The sequence below is a fragment of the Etheostoma cragini genome, chromosome 10 (genome assembly GCF_013103735.1).
Source record: "Etheostoma cragini isolate CJK2018 chromosome 10, CSU_Ecrag_1.0, whole genome shotgun sequence".
In the NCBI taxonomy this organism is placed as follows: Eukaryota; Metazoa; Chordata; class Actinopteri; order Perciformes; family Percidae; genus Etheostoma; species Etheostoma cragini.
The window spans coordinates 16,336,167-16,359,716 of NC_048416.1; the positions used below are offsets into that span (position 1 = coordinate 16,336,167).

The following is a 23,550-nucleotide window of genomic DNA, read 5'->3' on the forward strand; positions in this document are numbered from 1 at the left end:
TACCCAGCCGGACAGGCTGCCTCCCTTTAATTAGACGCGTTTATCTACCCGATACAGGACTTCTTCCTCACCACACAGCCACATCAATCACATGTTGCCAGATCTGGTCTAAGAAAAGATCTTTATTTATAAAAAAAAAAAACAGTTTTAACAGTTACATACTTTACTGAAAAAAGCAACTTCTTTGAGCCAAGGCAGGTATGAATGGTACATCATAATTTTACATGGATAGGCAACATTACAAATATACTGTGTGGAGAGTAAAAAAAAAAAAAACCTAAACAAAGATGATTGGTCTCTTTTGCTTTAAAACAACTCAGAAGTAAAACTTGGACTAAAAAGATGAACAAATTGCATAATGCTCTCACCCACCACTCCCATACATACAAAACCGAAATAAAATGGACACAAACCGAACACAAAATTAAAAATTAAAAAAAATGTAAAACAAATAGATCATAGACCAAAATGTGCTTTTATTCACTTCTCAAATTAAATGATGTCAGTAATTCTCCCCAATTGGTCAGTTAAAAATCAAATGTCCTCTGAGTGAAGAATTCTCCCATATTGAAGTGTGTTTTTTGTAAAACAGCACAACTAAATGCCAGTATGAACGATTATATTGCAAAAACAAAAAACAGCAAGTAGTGATAAAAAAAATTTAAAAAAAAGATTTAAATAGAAGATAATTATTCCAAGAGACCCTCCTGAAGTGTTATTTGCTGAGTAGGTTTTGTCTATAGTGTGAATGTTTTACAGTTGGGCCAGGAATGATTTCTAAAGCAGGATGTCACAATGTTTTAGTGGTTTAGTAGTGTACGATGTTCCCAGCTTCACATTTCAGTGCCAATGTTGTGTGTTTCAAAAATTAAAAAAGTTGTCAAAACACAAAAAGAGGCAAAACAAAACAATGCTTTGTTAGAGGAGTAAAAGCACACCAAACAAACCGGAAACATGAGCGGATGAAATATTCAACATATGTCTTATGGGTCTGGTCAATGCACACACTCACTCCAAGGTCCATATTCATTTTCCACACATGCACAGTAACAGACTTACTGTATGACACACACACACACACACACACACACACACACACACACACACGCCCTTTTCTTGTCTACACCTGTGCTCATCCCAAAAGAGAGAAAATAACTCTAGACAGGAAAATAACTCCTATATAAACAACATTCTCAATCTACAGGGCGGCAGCCAGTCTGTCAACCCAAACCTCCCAGCAATCCCAGTAAAAGGGATGATTTAAATTAATGAGCCAAAACTAATGCAGTCATCCCATTTTCTTTTTATATACAGTATATACCCTACATAGAAGTCCACGTAAAAAGATTCATCATCAGGATGCAGGTGTTGGCCAATTTACCAAAAATGTAAGTGACGATAGAGCGGAAAAATAAAAACAAGCAGGACGACAACACCAGAATTAAAAATGATTGTCAACAGGTGATTGCCTTTAAAGATGAATTCTAATTTAAAAAAAACTGAATTTATTTCTGTTGCTACAATTGAATGAATTCTTAAAAAGTAGGTGTGTATGTTCTGTACGTGTGTGTTGAAATGTTTTTGCCTGCAACGTGGCCACTTTCTTTGGATGCCAACCCTCATCTTCTAATCCCATCTGTGTGGTGATAGAGAGAGAAAAAGAGAGGAGGAGGAGGAGAAGAAGAAGAAGAAGAGGAGGGGGGGGGGGACAAGAGGGAGAGAGTCTGTGCATCTGGATCTTCTCTCCTCAGTAGCAGTGGTAGGGCAGGGATGGCCCAGTCTGGGTGATGCACACTATCAGTTTTTCTAGAGGAACAGAGAAAAATACTTTGATTAAAACCAGATGCAAAATGTTAACACAGAAAATAAAAACGGGAGTAATACACACAATAAAACGTGGAGGCAACACAAAGACTCACTAACTGGTAAAGGTTTGGCACACTGCACAATAGTGCAGTCACAATAACCAGATTTCAATCTAAAATATATTAAATGTAGTTTGAATCTAGTATTGACTTTTAGTGTAACCTTTGAAACAATAAATCAGAAAGCATATAAAAAAATGAAGTGGTTAACGTTACGTGTGTTACTTTGTCACATTAGATCGCCCTGTAACACTGAACTAAAATGACACAAACACGTTGTTACGGAACCCACGCAACTTCTAAGAAAGGCCGCCCTTTAATAGCATTCACACACTACTATTGGCCAGGCGTCCATGCTCACGCAAGGTAACGTAACCTGATTCGTTAGCGTCCTAACCCCTGACCAATCGGCTACCCTAACCTTAACCACTTGAGGTCAATGCCTAACCCCAACCAATGGAGCTGCTTTGCAGGGCTTTCCTAGAAGTTGGTTCTATAACGCCACACTTAGTTATTGGTAAGACTACTATCACAGCCTTTCTTGATGAAAACTGTGCAACACATTGAATCAAAAAGTTATTCTGTTGCACCTTTAATTAAAATGTACATTAATGGATGTGAATATTTTTGTGTGCATCCAGCCTCCTCAAAGCTGCATGTGTCCACAGTAGGATTACATGTCAGCCAGACAAAATGTATACAAGACTACTTCAATACAGAACAATGAGATGTGACAGTTACAATATTAGATAATAAGTATTCAATGGATTATTTGAGTAACTTCTCCAAATTCACTTTTCCAACATTTTTATTTGTATTGCTTAATACTCAAAGTAATATGTAGTTACTCGATTGCAGGCAATTAAAGAAAAAAAAATCTAATTCATTCAATTGTTTTTTATTCTGGGTGAAATGTTGTTGTAATACCCTGCAGAGCCACAAGAGTGCACTGAAACCCAATCCTAGACCAACGGGAACAGGTGACAAAAGAGAGCAGCAGCTGAGTACTTGGATCCTGGACACGTGCAAAATTCAGTGGAGTCAAATATTTCACAACGTGGTGGCCATAGCTTCAAAGAACACACTAACACTCTGGCAGTTGCCACTATGAAAAGATACATATTTTATTGTGAGAGGAAAAATATCACAATGAGTGTCATGTTAAAATCCCTTAAAAAGGTCCCACGGCATGACAATTCACTCTATGGAGGTTTTTTAACATTAATATGAGTTCCCCCAGCCTCAGCTTCCCCCTGCTCTGCCTTTGAGAAAATGAAAGCTCAGATGGGCCAATCTGGAATCTTGCCCTTATGATAATAAGGGGCAAGGTTTTAAGTTTTAAGTCATAGTTCTTCTGTGACATTACTTCTATTTGTTGACGTTGTGTTGTAGTAATGACATTTTAGTAATGAAGTCAAAGTTCCGGTATTGTGACAACACTACTGCACAAACATTAGCTCTCATTCTGAGGATTTAAACCTTAATTAGCAGCCTTGGGGTTATCTTTTCAGTGGCAGACTGCATGGACAACTATGCACAAGGTGCACCTTGCAGCAAACTATATAATCATTTACACATGTCAGATCGGGCCTCATAATGTTAAATATCAGCACATCGTTTCAGTACAGCATCATAGACATAGACCAGGTTTTACTGAGGTTTGAAAGTTAGAGGAGACAAAGGAACAGATCTCATTGAGTCCATGCAGGACAAGAGGTGAGTTGGACATACCATGCTGTTACATGCAGAGGGGGGTAGAGGGGATGGGGAGGGCTAACCATCGTAGGAGTCCAACAGGGGCAAGGAGCCCTTTCTGCCCCCATACACCCCTCGCTAAGAGACAACCAGAGAAAGGGAGAGAGAGAGAGAGAGAAAGAGAAGAGGAAGAGGAAGTGAGTGTGAGAAAAGTGTCAATAATTGTGAAGTTTTAAAGGCTGCCAAAGGAAAAAAGGTTAAAGTGTGCATAGTGGTGCAGGTTATTAGGGGTTAGTGTAGTTGAGTGAGCAATCCAACATGAAAGACATGTGAATGTGCGTGAGAAAGATTTAAAATACCGGCAATGTGTCTGTGGTTTCATCCAGCGTGTGTCTCCTCTCCCTCTGGTCCAGTGTAGAGTAGGCATCTGAGGAAATTAGACGACAAGAATGAGAATTAAATCATACATCTCATCGTGATCTTGATGAATTTGTCTTGATAAAAAGCAACAATGATACATGGACTAACCAGGGCCAAGGTCATTTAGTGGAATCATGTCCCTCTTTTCCCCTAAAATGAAGCAAAACAGAGTCACAAGTTAAACTAAACTTTCTAAATGTTGGGTTTAAGGCTGCCAAAATGTTTTGAGCCATAAATTATGTATTGCACACTGACCTCTGTCTAGCAGTGGCGTGGTGCTGTCTTCGTAGGTACCGTTGGCTCGTGTGCTCGGGCCGTTTGTGGTGCTGAGGTTGACCATGAAATCCGTCTTCTTCCAGCCATCTTTCTCAAGAGGCTTGCGCAGCTCTTTGTGGGCCCAGACGAGCTGCAGCACCTGGCCGGCCCCCCGCACCTCACGCTCTGAGCGCTTGCTGTAGGATACACAGATGTATGTCCATACCAGAGGGTTTTGCTTTGCTGTATATCTTGGCACAGTTTAGGCCAGTGACAAAAAACTCAGACACTTTACTCATCACCATCTAAGAGATATTAAATATTCAACAAATCAAATTATTTCAATCACACTTGTGTCCGAGTGACTGGTATCCGTCCATTCAACAGAAGTTGGCTAGCTGGTAAAAATAGACAGTACACATTTACATTTCAGGATTTGTCCTGCAGAGAGCACATTTTTGCACCCCTGCAAAAGAAGTTTTAGCCAGTGCCATAGAAAGATCACCAGTACCAAAACGTCTCACTTCCGGCATCAACTCCCCTCTCATCCACAGCTGTTATATTTTACACATGCGGCTGGTGCTGATAGCCAGCTAAGCTGCATTGTTTTGACCTGAACACTCCACTTTAAAACTAGCACTAATGGGATCGCTTCAAAGAAATAAGACGTTTTAATCGTAAATTGGTGCCTAAAAGTGTATCAGAATGCAGGAAATTAAGCGTTTGACGCACAGTTTTCTTGGAGGAGGACCCCCAGACCCCTCGCTTAATGTGTTCCCCCCACAAAAGCCCCTTCTGAGCAAGGAAACCCCCGCAATTTAGCTTAGATTTTCACCCAAAAACTTGAATAACCCTTTATAGACTAAAGTGTTTTTATAGTGAATTAATTGATTAATTGGATTAATTTATTAATTTGCAAGGGTAGGTATAGGAATATCTTTATTATAAACTACCAAAGTAGTTGTTTTATCTGTTTTACTACCATAAAAAGCATTGTGTATGCAAAGCTCGGGTAATTTATTGCTATGAATTTTATGAGCCCCATTACTTACTGTTATTATAGTCTTAGCTCACTTTACAGAACACACTTACCCATCCTTGTTGATAAGCACCAGCCTCTCAATGCCCTGCGAGGCTCGGAGGGTCTTTGCTGCTTCCACACTGTTGCCTAGCACCTCAGTGAGTGTGCTCAATACAGACACCACAGTCTCCTCTGATAGAATGCGACCAGACTGATTCTGGCCTCCAGGCAGGTTGGCCACAAGGTGAGGCACTGCATGCAAACCTGCAGGAGGCACCCAGTGAGGTAAGAAAATGCACCTGGTGTGAACCAAACGCAAACATCCAAAATGTCCAACAACCTAGCCACACTTTGGTGCATCGATTGTTGCATTTAAAATACATGCACATATCCAGCACAATACAAGTGTTCTATTCTTTGAGAATAAAAGTAGTATTTTGTAGTTCTTTTGGAGACCCAATACAACATTCTTACCGAGCAGCTGGCAGTTACGGTTGTCGATGGAGAGGTTCCTCAAGGCGCCGGACATTGCCCGAACCACACGGTCATTGCCATGAGCCAGTAGCTCTGCCATCATGGGAAGACCCTTCTCCAGACGCACAGTGGCCCTGATATACCGACCATACTGAAGAGCAAGCAGATAGAGAGAGTAATTTATATTAATTTACATTGACAGCAGTATTCCAGTAACTTCATCATTGACCTCATCACAACTGACTAATCAGATTAAAATGACTTCAACAGACCAAAAATGTTGATTCAGATTAAGAGACTTCACCTGAAAAAATATACACATACATACATACATACATACATACATACATACATATTTGTTTTGTAACAGCAGAGATTCAGTTTGTTAAGAAATGGTACTTACAGCCCATCGGCCGGCACACAGGTTCTGGATGGCACCGGCAGCGGCCTCAAGCACCGAGGGGTTCTTGCTCTCTCGGAGCAGCGATGTGTAAACACGAACCACCTCTGGTTGGAACAACAGCTCATAACCTGAGGTTGACAGAGGGGTGTTAGCTTCACAACAAGTTTGACAAACTTCGACATTTGTGCTGGACACACAAAAAGCCCTTACCAAAGAATACTTCTACCAGCTAGACCTGGTAGTTTGAAAAGATTCAACATGTGGGATAAACACACACACACACACGCAAGTTTTGGAGAATCAAAGAAGAATAAGGCCACTTCCTAGACTGATACAAACCTTAATGCAGATATCTGGTGAAAAAGGTCCTTAGTCCAGAACTAGATCTTATCTTGTGTTTAGACAGTTTGTTTGACAGCAGAGCAAAGAGTGCTAAATGCGACATGAGACATTGTATTTTGGCATATAAAGGCTTGAGCATACTCTGGAATGGATGCGTACACATAGGCAACATAGATATTATGTGTTTGGAGGATGCAAGCTACACATGCGCAGCAATTTGCTAGTTCGCAAAGACCCTACTTGTATACCCCATGACATCATTTACATTACACCGCCACTCAGACAGTATAATTTTGACATAAGCAGGTTACCTTAAATACTGATCAATAATAAATGATTTGAAGGGAAAAAGACACTGAATGCATACCTTTGGCAGGTGTTGTCCTCTTTGGAATGTCGACTTGATCTCCACTCCCATCATCGCCATCCTTCTTTCCTGCAGTGAGAAATAAAAAAAAAGAAAGACAGCACATTAAAGATTGAGCTGAAGAAATAACAGATTATGTGAAGCTGGTCGAGATGAGCAGTAAGTTATCTGCATTCCTTAACTCTGGCACATTGTTACGTGAAATGTGACCATGCAACCAATGGAACGAGCACTGAACATGCAAGTGAATTTGCGTTGACGGCAGGTGATCATGCTCATGAACTGGATGTGAACCTGGGCATTCTTATTGCTGTAGCAAAGTTTTATTATGCATACGCTACCGGTCAAAAGTTTGGGGTCACTTACAAATTTCCATTTCACTCCATTATAGACAGGATACCAGCTGATCTGGGTGGGTGGCTGATCTTTAATGCAATATCTACATTTCCCATTATCAGCAACCATTCATCCAATGTTCCAAAGACCCATTTTGTTTACTAATCTGATATTATTTTCAAAAACTAACTAAGAAAACATTAAACAACCCTTTTGCAATTATGTAAGCACATAATGTAATCTGGAAACTGCTGCCCTGGTTAAAAAAAACAAGGCTACTGATCTCAGCTGGGATTCTGTCTATAATGGAGTCCAATGGAAATTTGTGAGTGACCCCAAACTTTTGACCGGTAGTGTAAGTAAAATTATTGATGGCAGAGTGGTCAATAGTTTCAAAAGTTCACCAACACCAAGAGGAGAATCTTACCTTTTGAAAACCACTCATCTAAACACAGCAGAGAGAAAGGAGGAAGTGAAGGAGGGGTTGGAAGAAAGACGGGGGAGAAAGGTAAGAGGATGGAGGGAGGAGAGAGAGAAGGGGAAAAAGAGGGAAACAGTGGTAGAGTGTGAAAAACAGCGACACCAACAAGCTCAAAGCCACTAGCAGCTACCCATCTTTCAACAGCAAACCTCGCAGACACAGTGCAACTTAACTGCCCAACACTAACCTTTGCCCTTTCGAGAGCCAAAGCAGCCTCCTTTGTTAGCGGGGGCAGGCCCCTGGTTGAGGGGTGTGGTCTCTGCGTAGCGCTCACTGCCGGGGACTTCCCGGTGAACGTGATAGGACAGATTCCTCAGGAGGCAGACACAGTTCTCCACCAACTGCAGGAAGAGAAGATAAGGGGATGAGATGATCAAAGATGGAGACAGGGGAAGATAGGTGCTTTGGTTTCATAAGATAAAATATGTCATCTGGCGTAAGTACCTTGTTATCCACATCTTTGCGGTTGATCTGTGATTGCACAACGTACATGAGTGAATCCACCAATCCTGTGCATTCTCTTAGCTTTCTCCTGGCCTCGCTGCGTTCTGAACTCACATTCCTGTTGGACAGAGGTAGATGTTAAGCACAAAATTGTAGGTTTCTCTCTCAAAATAGATTCTCTTTCTCCTTCTTTGACTTTCTGCATGAAATCTATTGACCCCCTTGTGTACCTAAGGCAGCCAGCAGTATTGGTCAAGGCGGTTTCCCACTCCAGATGGCGTGGTTTGCAGCTCTCCTCTCCTCCATTGCTCCCTCGCTCCCAGCCAGAGTGAGGAACGACCACCTCGTCAGCCAGGGCGTGCAGGGCGTGGTCCACAATCTCCATCTTTACTGAGTCATGGGATGAAAGGTTCCACAAGGTGCCTGGGATGATATGACACATACGGTTACTTTCACTACAATAATACCCTTAAAATGATTAAATATAACAATGAGACCTTTTTTTTCAATTTTTTGTTTTCTTTTTTGTTCTGTAAATATTTGGATATGCTTGCTATGTGTAGGTTGTTACGACCAAACTCATCATGTGTGTGTGTGTTTGAAGTAAGACAAAAACGTAATACTAAGTACATATTAAAAAAACAAAAAAAACATTAAAACAAGCATCATATGATGCGAGTACCTGTAATAGTGTCAGTGAGGTCCTGGTCGTGGGTTTTTCTAAGTAACCTGACCAGAGCGGGCACTCCATCGCAATTCTTGATGGCAATCTTGTTTTCTTGATCTCGCCCGTATGAAATGTTCTTCAGTGCGCCACAGGCTGAGTGGTGCACATCCTTGCTGGGGTGGTCCAGCAGTGACACCAAGGATGGGATGCCCTTTAGACGACGCACCTCCGACTTAACCTAGACACAGGCGCAAAATGATCACGCTCACGTCAAGGATTTGCCAAATGACAATACAAAACAATAAATAAGCATTTGTTAAACACAGTCGTTCTGTATTTGAATGTGGCTTTTGCTTCACCTTATCGTTTTTGAATGTGAGATGCTGGAGGAATGCCGCAGCGTTTGTCTTGACAGGGTCCAGACGGTAGTTCAACATGGCGATGACCTCCGGCAGCTCTGGCTGTCTCCATGAACCAGGAGGAGCCTTCCTCAGAGTGCTGTCCAGTGAAGCCATGCTCCCCCTCTCCATCGGCATGGAAACATCCCAGGTATAAGGATCGACTCCTCCCATGTTGCCGTCCAAAGTATCCTCACAGCTCCTGCATGTCGCAGAAGGAAATTAATAGAGAAACATTTGTTGGGTCTGTCTTTAGAAACAGATTCAACGTTTCAAACTGCTCATATACATGGTCTGATTGAAAAAACAAGTTTTATCTGAAGGCACAGCAAAGCGTTTGTGTTTTACCTGAGTCTCCGTCTGTCCATACCACCGGTGCCGGGCCCTAGGCGTGGCATGGTACCATAGCCTCCAGGGTGCATGGGTGGAGGCCCCATGCCGTAGTCATCATATCCTACACTGCGCTGGTCATCCTCCAGGCAGTAGTGGCCGTGGCCGTACCGCACCTCCAACGCTGAGCCCAAGGCCCTCATTCCACGGCTCACCTGGGGCTGTGCTGCATACGGGTCAAGCTGCTGGCGGCTTGGCGCCCGGTAGCCAGAGTCCAGCGTCCTGTAGCCGTCAACTGTCCTGGGGTAATGAAGGTAACGAGATAAGTGAGAGAGATGTTGAAGTGAGATCCTGTGCTGAGTGATCCCCTTTCCAACTTACAGTAAAGCAAGATTAATTTCTACTTTAAGTTGCATGAACATATCTGGCTTCACAGTCTTGATTCTGAACAGGATTAAAAGCAGGACTGACTGGTGTGACTGCAGGAATGTGTGTCTACAGTAACCAACAAGGGTTTTCTCTCAACCATCAATTCTGCTCTGGTAAATCTCAGACATAATGAATAATTACACTATTTTGTTCTTACCAAGATAAAAACAAAAAAAACAACTTAGATTTAGAAGTGTTAGATAATGTATCTTGTTTTAAGAGTGAATTTCTTATTTTCAGTGTTAATTTACACTATAAAATTGAAATTATCTTGCATGGACAGATAATTTCACTTGTTTTGAGTACCTTTTCCCCTCAGATTTAGTGTTTTTATCTTGTTTTTAGACACCCTTTTTGCAGTGTAAAGCACACTGGGCCAACAAACATTCCCCATAAAATAAAAACATATAAAAAGGAAGTTAAAACACTTAGTCCACAATGTCTGTTAAATCTTTTGAGTAAATATTCTAGTGACGTTTGGAAAGGAACTAAAACATTACCACTCTGTTTAGCAAATATACAATGCTTAGTTTGTTATTTTGTGTTGTGTATGAATAATAGCTGTAAATTCCAGTCTTGTTTTAACAATATGATGAAAAATCTGGTTCAAATAGTTCATACATAGATAGAACATGTATTCATTACCTTATAAAAACAGAGTTAACGTGTAAGAGACGTACAAATGGGACACATTTGGTTGATAAAGCAAAACAGGGAATTGTGCCTTTTGTCCACAAATGAAAACAAAAAAGTTCAAGTTTGGCTTAAAAGTAACAAATTTTAAGAATGTTAAAAACACCAATCAAAAGAAAAGATTCACAGCACTCCTCCATGCAGGGGCCTTGTACCTGTAGCGGTCGTCCATGTGCGAGCCCCTGCTCAGGCTAGTGTATGCCTCTGATGGTGGGCCTCCCCGGTAGTCACCGTAACCGCCAACCGGGGCATAGTGGTAGTTTCTGGGAACTGTGGCCGTGGGGTAGTCTGCTGGTCCAGCTTGTCTGTAAGGACGGTCCAGTGTGGCGCTGTAGCCGCCCATACCAGACACCGATAAGCCCCCGTCGATGGACATAGAGTCAGAGGGCAGGACTGTGCGTGTGATTGGTTTCTTCATCTGAGGGAGAGCAAGATGGCAGCGATGTATCAAAAGATGTTTACGGCAAAGGATAATCAAGTGGCGTAAGATCCTTGGAGGCTTCCGTAACACTAAGTTCAGCCACGACAAAAAACTAAAATACAGTTATCAAAGTGATTATTACACAAGCCTTTGCAAGAAAAAAAGTTTGATGGTATCACGGTGCATGTGTCAACAATCACTTACGCCATTGTCTGGCCGTCGAGCTGTTCCTTCGTCAGAAAAGACCGAGTGTACTTCCTGGGAGTCGTCCTCTGGTGTGTAGCTCTCATCCAGAGCCCCGTGTGCAGGGTCCACCATTCTGTACTGTAGTTGGGAAGCACACATTTATATTAATATATTTTTAAATCTCTGGAACTTACTCCTATGAATATAATAGAAACAAAACGTACACAATAAAACTATACACACATACCTGTGTGCCGTTTATGTAGGAGTCAGTCAGTTTCAGACGGTCTATGTCTGCATCCCCTAAGCGCCCGTTCTGGGATAAAAAAAGAAATATACAACTGTGAAATAGATGTGAAGGCAATTCTGCTGGAACAGCACATACGAGTGAGGTAAAAGGCACGTCTCCCAGTAGCCAGTGCGCTCTACTTTCTTACAACCTGCCAGATGATATTACTGCAGCTGAAGCACATTCACTGCCAAACTGTCCCTGCATGTTTATGGCCTGTGAATCACTGGCAGACATGAGGGAGGACATTTTGGAGTGAAGCCAATCATCCTCACACCCTACTTCATCTTGCTGTAATCTGTTACATAACCAATGACTGTCACACTGTATAACTTGGACACTTTCTACGTAACCCTGAGTAACACTGTTTCAAGCAATATAACCACCTCAGTTATCAGTATTAGTTAGCTGAATACAATGGGGAGCGCTGCGTATTTGGGATACTATGGAAATCTTTCCCACCAACTGTTTTACCGGACGCAGTGACTAACCGTTTCAGTCTAAGTCAAGAGAAATGAACCTTATCAACTACCAACTCCCCCTTCACATGATGGCCACAAGGAGGCAGGTCTGTTTTGTTTTTTTAAAGCAATGGGAAGTGTAAGTGTACTACAGCTGGTCCTTACTTATTACCACCTCATCACCGTTATCTGCATACAACAACTCCGTCATGGTCTTGGAGCAGGGCTCAGACTGTGAGGCTGGCAAAGGTTGAGTATCTTCATCAGTATTTATGATTTTAGAAATAAAACATAAGCAGTTAGCACAAGGCCAAAAACACAGATTGTCGCTTTATTAGCCTTCATCCTCCAAATGCCACACACTAATCAACTAAGTCACTTCCAAGGATTTAAAGAGACAAAACATAAGATTTGATCTAGGTCAGCGAGCCCTTAATGAAAGGAAAATAGTTGGGAACAGATTTAAAACTATTCTACTCAGTGTACACAATGCCAAGTGCTGGGAAGGAGGCTTAAACGTCAACCCGTAAATATGGCACTGCCTGACCTTCTGTGTTGATGATAATGGCTCTCATTTAACGGTTAGCCAAAGCCTGCCGGCAACCAAGCAAAGTCCACCACTCTTTCCGATTCTTTTGGTCGAGACAACAATGTGAAACAAGAAGGCAACAGTAGGACCTTGTCCAAGCAAATAACTCCGCTCGGAACAAAAGAAACAGTGAGAGCCTTAAAACTAAAGACAGAAAAGCTGATCTCAACTAAAAACCTAATATACATATATAGTTAACAGGAAATGTAATGGGAAATCAATTGAGAAACTATAATCACCTTGCATATCAATGTACCTTATCACATAAAACTAAACATATTTGACAGAAATCTTGCTCAGTTATTTGCAACTTTGTCTACAATGGTCAATGTACTAAGATATTAAATTGACAATTAACTAAGATTCAGAGCTTAAATTATTGAATTATCATTTATTCAATTGACAGTCTGCAACTATTTTGGTAAATTGATTTAACTTGTATTAGTCCAAGTAATATATTTGAAGTAAAGGTGCCAAAACCTCAACGGTTCTGACTGAAATGTGAATTGAACATAAACAGCAGTGGTTGAATTACCGATAAACCATTACTTTAAGGAGCTTGCAGCACTGATGTTTAACACACAAAATGATAATTTCATGCATGAGAATTCTTAACAGAAGTAATAAGTAACAGAAGTAATGCATTTAAGTGCTTGCTAAAAGGATTTAAATGCAAGTAAAAAGACAAAATTCTTCATTATGAATGGGAAACTTCACTGGATGGAGGCCTGTGCGACGCATCCACGACAGATGACCCACCGCACTGCATAACACGACATGCTGCAACATGGAAGATGGAGGAAAATGACTAAAATTCCACAGCAGGGGCCAACAAAAGGTGATTACGTGTGTGTCAGTGTGTATCCGGTGAATGACAATGGAGGCATGCAGAAAATGTGTGCTGATGACCATCTCAGGCATGTTGAAAGTAGTGGAACTATAGGCAGGAATGAATGGATGTGTTAGCAGATGAGCGCTGAAAGACAGACGGACTTTAGAGACACTGAATCAATGAAAATAGCTATTTAATGACGCCGCCCACACACACACACACACACACACGCAAAGCGCTGGTGGAATGGAGGCAGGCAGAGGATGGATGGCTGGCGAGAGAAAACTGAGGATTGGACAGAGAAAATGAGGATCCATGGGTTGGATGTTTAGTGAAAGACGGCAGGGGCTGTAAACCCCAACGAGAGACTCCGGCTGTTACCTGTGTGTGAGGGAGGGGGCGACCCAGGGCCGAGGGGCTGGTGGCAGGGAGGCCCACTCTCCTCCTTTCCTCCTCCAGCGCCCGGGTCAGCTGTTCAAACTGCACCTCCTGCTCCCTGACCGACTCCAGGAGAGCTGCTGCGCTCTCACACTGCTCCATACACACTTCACCGCCCCAAGGGGAGACAGGGGGGGGGAGCGTTACACACATCCATGCAGCCTACTACACACTAAAGCACAGGGAGTGGGTGTCTAACAAAAAAATAATACAGGATTTTCTGGGCTGATATTAAGTAGACAGTGGTATTTCACCCATTATTTCCTCTGATTTGGTTGGGGACTGAGGCTGCAATCCAGTTTTGGTAATCGGCATTGTTGGAATTGCACAACACATCCTTTGAACTCAATAACAAATGTACAGCATTGGCAACTGTAAAGACATGTTTCTGGCTGAAACTCAGACATGAAAACTTCCCCCAACTGCACTGGGTTCTTTTGTACATCTATTCCTTTGAAAGACTGTCAAGTTGTAATGACTCATTGATTCAAGTTTTCCCCCCACACAAAGACTTTAATGCCTGTTTAGACTGCCAGCGTCGGCCGTCCAACAGTCCGGCAAACACGCTGGTATTTCCATTCATTTTGAATGGGGGGGTGGTGCATTTAAGCTGCGGCGGGGGTTGCCGCAGGGGCACACGCAAAAGAAAATGCAGCGGGCGTGCGGCAAAAAGTAGAGACAGACTCAACTTTTGGAGAAACAAAGCCCCACGTCACGCTGCGGAGGCCAATCATGTAACCGATCTGACTTGTCTGTGTGTTTTAAGCTATGGTTTGAGGCGGTGTGACAAACCTTCAGGGATATATGACCATGTTAACACTAGGCTTGCCATGATAGTTAAAGTTTTTGGTGCTGGAACGTAGTCGAGTCTACACCAATTGCATTACTTGCCTCACTGTTCTTTAGTAGTTGCATATTGAATTACATTTTATTTATATTTTTAATTCATAAAAAGAGTTTTCTCGAGACACTTTACAGATATAGTAGGTCTACCCTATCAATTCTAGTAGTTCCCTCCAGAGCAAGCAACAGTGGCGAGGGGAAAAACTCCCTTCTAGGAAGAAACCTCGGACAGACCCAGGCTCTTGGTAGGCGGTGTCTGAGATCAAAATAAGCGCTCTGCAGATATTGAGAGTTACTGACAAACATTTTCTTGTCAAATGTCTGATCACTAACACCAGTGTTGTCATGAGTGACGGGTGTGGCCTCCCTAGTTAACACGGTAAAGACTTCTATCACAAGAGTTGGTGTGTTTAGCGCATCACTGCAAGGTGGCGCTATGTTAAAAGAAAATTCTGCAGAATAATAAACTACACAATTAGTGCCTTATATAGGGCATGATTCACATGGCACACGATTTACATTGTAGGTCTGACAGTAGACAATACAATACAAACACTGCAGGAGAAGGGTAGTGATGGTGGAGGGAGGGGGATTCTCAAACCCTTGCATTGATCATTAACACTGCAACATACTGATAATGATAATATAAAGATTGTAATTTTCAACATATTGGTCAATATCATCGTCCCCTGCATGCAGATCAATAAAGTCATTGCCACTTAAGGCATATATGGGTCCTCTGGGCTTTCCACCCTCTTTGACACCACAACAGAAACTACTGTATTACATAAAAACAGCAGACAAACAGAGTTTTCCATAAATCCTTTGCAGTGAGTAGACAGCATTCATGTATTGCCATGACGCTACAAGCAAACTTCCTTTCAAATTAAACACTGCACTCTTGTTCCACCTTTTCTCGTTTGCATTTACATGTTTATTCCATGGATGTACAATTAATGTTTACAAAGTCAAGGGGCGTATGTTTAGGCAGGTTTTTCCACACTTGTAAAATGAATTTAAAATTAAACCACCAATTTATGGGGGGTAAAAAAAAAAGATCTATCTATTTCGTATTTTTAAATAAATATATAATAAAATCCTTTATTTGTCAGGCTCTAGCCTTTACGATTAATCGAAAAAAAACCAACACAAAAACACTCAGACATCTAAGTTTAGAAAAAGAAAACAGAAATACACACCTTCACCTGTGGGCGTGGTTTGGTAGTAGAGGTGAGCTCTAGGTGCTCATGGATAGAAGGTCACCGAACCACCAAGCCCAGAAAACAGGGAGGAATGGACTGCAGGGAGAGAAAGACGGAGAGGTGGAGGAAGCAGAAAAAGAAAGAAAAAAAGAGAGAGAAATGTTATAGTAAAGAATGAAGGCACCTGTGTTTGAAAAACAGCAACATAGTGAGAATACCATACAAGTGTGTACAACAGGGTTGTGTTTGAAATTGTGAGCAAAAAAAAAAAAAAAAAAAAAAAACAGTAAGAGACAGAGGCATACAGTAGCTCCAGCATTCAGACACACCCTGTGTTTATTCAACATTTGGCCTGCGTACGGCAGCAAGCTGTGGGAAGTTGACTAAGCAGCAGCTCTTTCTGGGCCAGAGAACATCGACCGTCAGCATAAAGAGAAAGAAGGCTTTTAGAGATCGGAACATCCTTCAAGAACCATATGTTCTCTTATCAATTCATTTTGTCCTTAACTTTGCCTTTTCTTCCAGCCTTTCCTCTCCTATCTTCCTCTATCAGTCCGCTACTCTTGTTTTCTTCACTTGACTGCCTTTTATCCCTCTCTCTCTACGTGTCTTTGTTATCTTGGCTGTGCTCTGAGAGAAAGACATTGTTATAGCGGAGCCAAACAAGTGGAGACTCAGATCCTGTTATCTGTTGATACGCCCTCTGAAGCAGCAACCCAGCTCCCCATCAGCAAAACACACACACAAAACCGGTTGGACAAGGTAGAGGTGGGGTGACCAAATTTCAGTTTCTCATACCTCTCTCACCTCTCTCTGTCTCGCCAACATGCACAGACAGACTTTTTTGACAACCTGGAATGACAGTCCATGGCGATTTGGCATACAAACTGACCTGCATTTACATTTCTGGCAGCAGGTGTTTGTGTGCAATACAGGTAGAGGGTGAACAAGCACAGGTGCAAATGGAGAAATGGTGACAAATGACTCACCGTTCCACCCACTGTCGATTGTGCAAACAAATGAAAAAACTAGACAGACACGGTGATATCACATAGACTATTACGACATCCCTTAGCTGGTCAAGTGAAGCATGGAGAGGCTGCATCTGTTCCTGTTAAATCACATACACACCTTGCAGCCTATTTTCAAAAAAAAAAAAAAAACATTACTTAGGATGTGCCTTGTGTGGGAAAAAAGGGAGGAAAGTGGGTTGTCCTGATGAGAAAACAAGGAGTGGCTGACATTTCACAACACAAAAAGAATTTGTCACAACGAAAACCAGGATTTGCATGGTGGATAGGGCTGACTGTCAGGAAAGCATGATGTCACAGAAACACACTCACCCCCAAAGCTTTAACTTCCCACCTGCGCAAATCACACACACCGCTGTCTAGTACCACACATGACTATATATGGTCATAGCCAGGACAAGGCTGATATTATCCACTACGGACATACACAGTGCGTTTACATGCACAGCAGTAACCGTGGTTAATAAGTGAATAACCAGGTTATGCCAGTGTTCCCCTTATACATGAGCAGGGAAGAACGGGTGTAACTTTACCGCAGGTACAGTAGGTGGCGCTCTGCCACCGTATAACTGGTTGTATAAACTGCTTTTTCCTCTGGTTAACTTTATGACACTTGGAGTGCGGGAAGAACGGCAACGACTTTTCAGTGCTGTACATTTTGTTAATTCTCGTTTCCATTGTTTACCCAATAACTGTACCTGCCTTGTGGGCCGCCAGCGAGCAAGCTAACTAACCAGCTGACAGGCCGACAACTAACGTTACATTTTTACTTACTTAACTAAATGTTTGGCTTATCATCTGTAATATTAACTAGTGTCGCATGAAGACACATTGTGTGGAATAAGCGAGCTAACGTTAATGTTAGCCAGCGACCACCACGAGTTGCTCGGTCTCTGCACTTCTTTGCTAAGACAGCCCCAGAGATGGAGTGAAACAGATGGACGGTAGGCTCTCTGCTGCCGCTGGATCGCTGATGAGGGCAACAATGTTTTGTTGTACCAATAGAATAACAGTCTATGGTTGTACCATTGCAACGGGTTGTATCTCCACCCACAACGCTGACGGATTATTCCGGGTCACAAACCACTGCAGTGTAGGACTGAGCATGAGCAAAAGCGTAACCTGATTTTATCCTGGTTAAAGGTGTATACATGCACGAATACCCCCGATTTCAAAAGGGGTTACCGGGTTATGAGAACTACAGTTTTAACCGGTGTTTACATTGCGCTTGAGAAACCTAGATATTGCCTTGACTGGAATATAAATATTTCTTTAAACTGCATGTAAACGCACTGACGGAAATTAAGAGAGTAATAGCCGAAAAAAAAAGAAGAAAAAAAAAGTGAAACACAGGCAGTGAAAACCTAAAGGAGAATGTAAACTTGAGCGAATGAGTAGGGTAAAGATAAGGAGAGGAGAGCTGAATAAAAGAATGTCTTGCATTCCTGGCATTGTCTCCTGTCAATTCAGAAGAGCAGCCCACCCACTCAGCCACTGACCTTTCAGGAAACTGTCTAATAATCTTTTGGAGATCTGTTTTTACCCAAATTACCCAGAACACAGAGAAAGACATTTCAATCTCATATCATCTGGCATCATCCATTATTTTATGCCACATCACACAGGCTAAACACTGCCTCGCTCCTAATCTTATCTGAGAGCAAATAACCATCGCTACATGCTATCGTATTTCACCAACAAGCAAAACTGTCATTTATGCCAGATGAATTTGAAACTGTGATTGATATTTCTTGGCAAGTGTTTTGGAACCTAATTCTAAGTCTGTGTCTGTGTCTGTGTCTGTGTGTGTGTGTGTGTGTTTTAACCACCGTCAGTGGGAATTTGCAGCTGTCAGTCCGGGAGGTTGGTGGAACAATAAGTAGTTTGTGCAACCGAGAGCATGGACGCAAGTGTGAAAGTGTTGGATAGCAAGGAGGATATTATTGGACACATTTGAGGGAATCTGTGTTTGTATGTGTCTGGAGGGGGTTGAGTTTATGTCACTTTTGACCCACTCATGACTTCTGTTCTCCACTCGTCTTCCCCCTTTCACAGCTGTTGGTTTTGGCCTTGAAAGTCAGTGTTGAACAATGAAAACAATCAGTGCTGTCCCATTGCCACTCCCCTCCCCTTTCCCCTAAAACCCACTTCCTGAGAAACAGGATGTTATGGATTCTACATCAGAGATGAGTAAAGGGACAAAGCGGATACTTAAGGTCACCAACAAACACTTCCCCTATACATAACTGCTTGCATACACAACCACGAAGGTCTATGATGCACACTTTAATAAACCACATACTGATGGTTGGAGGAAGGTTTTTTGCGGTGAAATCCCCCATGGTCAATATGTTGATCACACGACCACAAGCCACTTCCCATTTTGCTATTATTGTTCTCCATCTACCCTTTTCTGTTCTGCTTTTATGAGCTTTCAGAGGCGATATTTGTAAACCTTTTGGTTTGCTACCATAGCCTAACCCATAAATCCTATTTTTTTTATATTTATTTATTATTAAAATCATACAATTCATTTTTTTAAGCGAAAATAAAAAGCAAAACATCACCTTGGGCTCTGGGAAATGGTGATTTTAAACTATGTTCTTACATTTGATCCCCAAAAAAAAAAAAAAGACTAATCTGCACAGTAGTCAGTATTGAAAATAATCCTTGGCTGCAGTCCTAGCAGCAAAGAGAAATGTTTTTTAAAAACTTTAAAAAAAGGTGAGTGAACAAGAGTGCACAGAGAATGAGTTAAGTTATGTACACCGTCAACAAAAAGGTCAAAATCTAAAAGCAGTGCTTTGAGGTCAGCAACATCCACACACCCCTCAAACATCTGACCGGGCCCTGACACACCACGAGTCACATATCTCCATCTGATTCTGCAGCCATCAGTCAGCATGACTCACTAAACCCTGTCAGAAGACATCTGCGATGATATGCACATGTAACCTACAATACAGCCTTTGTCAACGTAACGAAACTCTGGTTAATGCAATAAGCACCTACACCTGCCATCAGCAGCAAAAAAAAAAAAACCCACTGAAACAAACCATTCACTGTCAAAAAGCCCATATGTTCATTCAGCTCGGGTTAAGGGACACTGCAGTTAGCTGAAACGTCTGTGTGATGCCACCAGCGCTGGTTTAAACTGAGCCAGGCCTGTAATGGGATTGAAGCTTTAGCCCGCTAATCCACTTACCTCTCAACACATATACACACACATGATGTTAACATGCACACACTAGACACACAACAGGTTAGGCTCTTTTTGGATTAACCTGCAGACTGCAAAAGAGCAGACACAATTACAGCTGGTGCTGGGAGCATGCATCAACAATCAAACAGTTGGAGACAAGTAGTCAGGAAAGGCTAATACCTGGTTGTTCAATCACACATGGTGTTATTAGTGGTGGCACCTGAAGAACATTATAAAAGCTACAGCCCCTGAACTACACCTACACACATACTGTATTAACCAGAACAGTCCCAAAGCCCAAACGGAAGGCACTTAACTACACTAAAATATTGTGCACGTGCTTGCATGAAACCAATGTTTAAAAAAGGGGAAAAGGTAGTTTAATTGTTCACACTCAAGCTGACAGTTATCCCCACCCAGTCATGTTCCTTCTACAACAAGTTCACACAGGACCCACCCAACAGGTTCACAAGCGGACAGACTTAACATCCCAACCCGTATGCCAAGACTACAACAAGAGGACCACTACCCCTTAGACAAACTGAAATACAATAAAACAGGCTCAACGTTTACATGTTTTGTCAAACATGTTGCAGGGTTTACAATTACTATGACCTAGCTACACTGTTCTCTCCGGGGCTCCTTGCCAATGATAACCGTAGACGTGGGAAATCTACTTATCTGCTTATACTGGTAAAACTGTCTTCATCCGACATAAAGGGACGGTCTACTTCAGTATGGTTAACACGTCTGACCGTCAGATTGTCTTACTTTATAGTATTCGTTGTGGAAGTCCAACTGTTCTCCTTCTAATACCGCTTGCGCTAACAGTTAGCATTTCCCTGAACTGAAACCAGCAAAACCCCCACACGCTGTCGTGAATTTATTTGCTAATGTAATAAATCTAGCAATCTGGACCAGGAGCCAGGAGCAGAGCTAGCAGTGTTAGGCACTATCAATAAGACGTGGGTATAAAATGACTCTCATGAACAAAGACTCGCGTATTTGAGCTTTGTAACTCGATGCTTGTGCTAACGTATTGTCCAAATAAATGACAATGTTTAAGATCAAATCGGCCCAGTTGGTCAGAATGCTCGTTCAGCAGCACCCGCATGACCTGGTTTGTCTGTCTTGCTCCGTTAGCATCACAATAACCCACATAACCGAGAGAGAGAGAGAGCCGTGCCAACAGCCAAGCTAGCGTTAGCATAGCAAACAGATTAGCAGCATGTTAGCGTGCGTTAGGCTAAGGTGTATTTTTAAGCTAATTTAGACGGTGTTCTCAGTTGGTTTCATGGACTCTTTTGAATGGGTTATAACACCATGCACTGTAGGCAACGGAACCGCGGTTCACGGTACAAACTTTTAACGTTAGCATCGTTAGCTAACATTAGCCTAGGGGACTGTTGCGATCTGTCGATGATGTGACCACTCCTTGCCAACGCTGCAGTGCACCCTCTCTGTGGGGGGAAACCGCGGCCCACACTGTATCAACCATCTGGTAACATTTATTAATTGACTCACCTTGCTCGTTAAAAACTTGTCCCGACCCCTTCCAGACTATTCCGTTATTAGTGTGTTTTCTCCCCTCTTTTCCCCTCCTTCCCTGGGTTCTTCTGGGTCAAGCTCGTTAAAGACGAAGCGACATCACAGTTTTCTACCAAAGAGAGGGCGGGCTCAACAAGCGGCTTTACGGTAAAAACGGCGCACGTAGAATTCCTCTTCTCATACAGGTGTTTTTAAAAGTTTTTAATTATGTTTTTTTTTACGAAGGCACGGGTATCCAGTAGCCAAGGTTGTAAAACAGATAGACTGACATGAGTACCTCAATGCTTATAAAAGAGGAGTAGGGGGATTTACATTCTGCTGCAGTAGTAGAATAAATGGGCTACCTAAAACCGCCTCTTCTCTCCTCCCATAATTTCCGTCTGTCGCTCCCTATCCGTCTCCCACATATACACACACACACACCACACACACTGATGTCATTTCATTGATTGCCCAAGAACAATGACCGGAGAGGAAGCTGCATTTCTTGCGGAAGTACAATAGCATTCCACACCAATACGATAAAGCTACTGGCACAACAAGCCACTAGTGATCACATCTTCCACATGTGCCCGATCAGTAAATAGACTGAAGGTCTGCGATCACTTGATTTTTTTTATGAATCATGCGTCACCACTAAACTATTTAGGAATCGCTGCATGACTGAAACTCCTACAAAGCACCACTTAAACGTTATACCATGTTTTCACTTGATTTTCACAGTAATTAGTGTATTTGCAGTCCTAACACTATTAGTGTTGTGAGTTATAAGTGTGATATATTTTTGACTTTATAGAAGTTGGGTGAAACCAAAGTCAAACATGTAGGATCCTGATATACAATAAAGTGTGGGAATGGTGGAAAGAGGAACAATGTAAAGAATCCCCCCAGTTTCCTTATGAGTCCCCCCCCACTGTGCTACAGTTTGAGTAATCCTGAGTCACAAAACATACAAACAATACTGCACTCTAGAGGTGGAAAATGGCAGAGATGTGTCAGTCGTTGAAAACTTAAAAAATAAAATAAATATAAATATATTTATTCATAATTGAATATCCACATTACAAATCGACAGACATAATCCACACTACATTGATTATTGCTGTATCTGAAACTATATGGGGAGAACAAAAAGAGGGAAAGAGAGACAACAGTGGAGTTAGTTATCTTTTTAAATAAAAAAACACTCACACAAATGAAAGACGGTTAAATGTGTAACCTACCCTTTTGTCAGGTAAGCTGCTCAACATATTTTTACTTCCGAATAAGTTAAATCCAAGTTTGAAGCTTAATCATTGCATCTGGGAATCTTTCATAAGTATATGGAAGTGAATAACCTTTATTTAGGGCTGTGCAATTAAGTGTTGATCGCAATTTTGATGTTGGCTCCAAAAGATCACAAAAAAAAGTAATTGAAAAAAAACAATTTTGCCCATTTAGCAGGAACACTGTTATGTAGTTTTCACTGTTTAACTAGTTTTTTTGTATTCATTTCAATAAACGCAATATCTTTCCAAAAAAGTAAAAAAGTAACCCCAGGTTTGACTCTGCCCTGCGGCCCTTTGCTGCATGTCGTTCCCCCTCTCTCCCCTTCAAAGTCTTCAGCTGTCCTATATAAATAAAAAGGCCTAGAAAATGCCTCCCCCCCCCCCCCAAAAAAAATAGATAGCGACTGAGAAGGTTTAATAATGAGCCAAATTTCCAAATTGAATAATTACTCATATAGCATTGAGCTACAGTTGTGGTTGTGTCATGGTCATTTTTCCAGAATTAAATTAAGGTATTGCATATATTTCTTGAATGATGAATAAGGCATTTGTGTGTCTGCTTTTCAGACAGTATAAAAAAGCAAAGGTTAAATAAAAAGGCATTTTTATTTTAAATTATG

The 23,550-nt window shown here is 41.8% G+C and overlaps 1 protein-coding gene across 8 annotated transcripts; it reads right to left on the minus strand.

Annotated features, from left to right (window-relative positions):
• Nucleotides 1–106: 106 nt before the first annotated feature.
• On the minus strand, nucleotides 107–21,900 carry LOC117951448 (catenin delta-1-like). 8 transcript variants are annotated; one of them, XM_034883137.1, is made up of 23 exons: nucleotides 21,639–21,899; nucleotides 15,879–15,977; nucleotides 13,780–13,943; nucleotides 11,475–11,543; nucleotides 11,246–11,365; nucleotides 10,776–11,038; nucleotides 9,517–9,798; nucleotides 9,130–9,370; nucleotides 8,786–9,008; nucleotides 8,334–8,526; nucleotides 8,104–8,221; nucleotides 7,847–8,000; nucleotides 7,606–7,623; nucleotides 6,843–6,911; nucleotides 6,134–6,261; nucleotides 5,731–5,881; nucleotides 5,328–5,520; nucleotides 4,236–4,432; nucleotides 4,089–4,130; nucleotides 3,920–3,987; nucleotides 3,644–3,698; nucleotides 1,715–1,806; nucleotides 107–1,679 (listed from the first exon to the last, which is right to left on the minus strand). In XM_034883137.1, the coding sequence occupies exons 3-22, from the start codon at nucleotides 13,936–13,938 to the stop codon at nucleotides 1,748–1,750; spliced, it is 2,802 nt and encodes a 933-aa protein (XP_034739028.1). In that variant the 5' UTR covers nucleotides 13,939–13,943; nucleotides 15,879–15,977; nucleotides 21,639–21,899; the 3' UTR covers nucleotides 107–1,679; nucleotides 1,715–1,747. The 8 variants fall into 8 exon arrangements, with proteins under 8 accessions (XP_034739028.1, XP_034739027.1, XP_034739029.1 ...); XM_034883136.1 differs by having other exon boundaries at nucleotides 107–1,806; XM_034883138.1 differs by lacking the exon at nucleotides 21,639–21,899 and adding an exon at nucleotides 20,730–20,748 and having other exon boundaries at nucleotides 107–1,806.
• Between the last annotated feature and the right edge of the window lie 1,650 nt (nucleotides 21,901–23,550).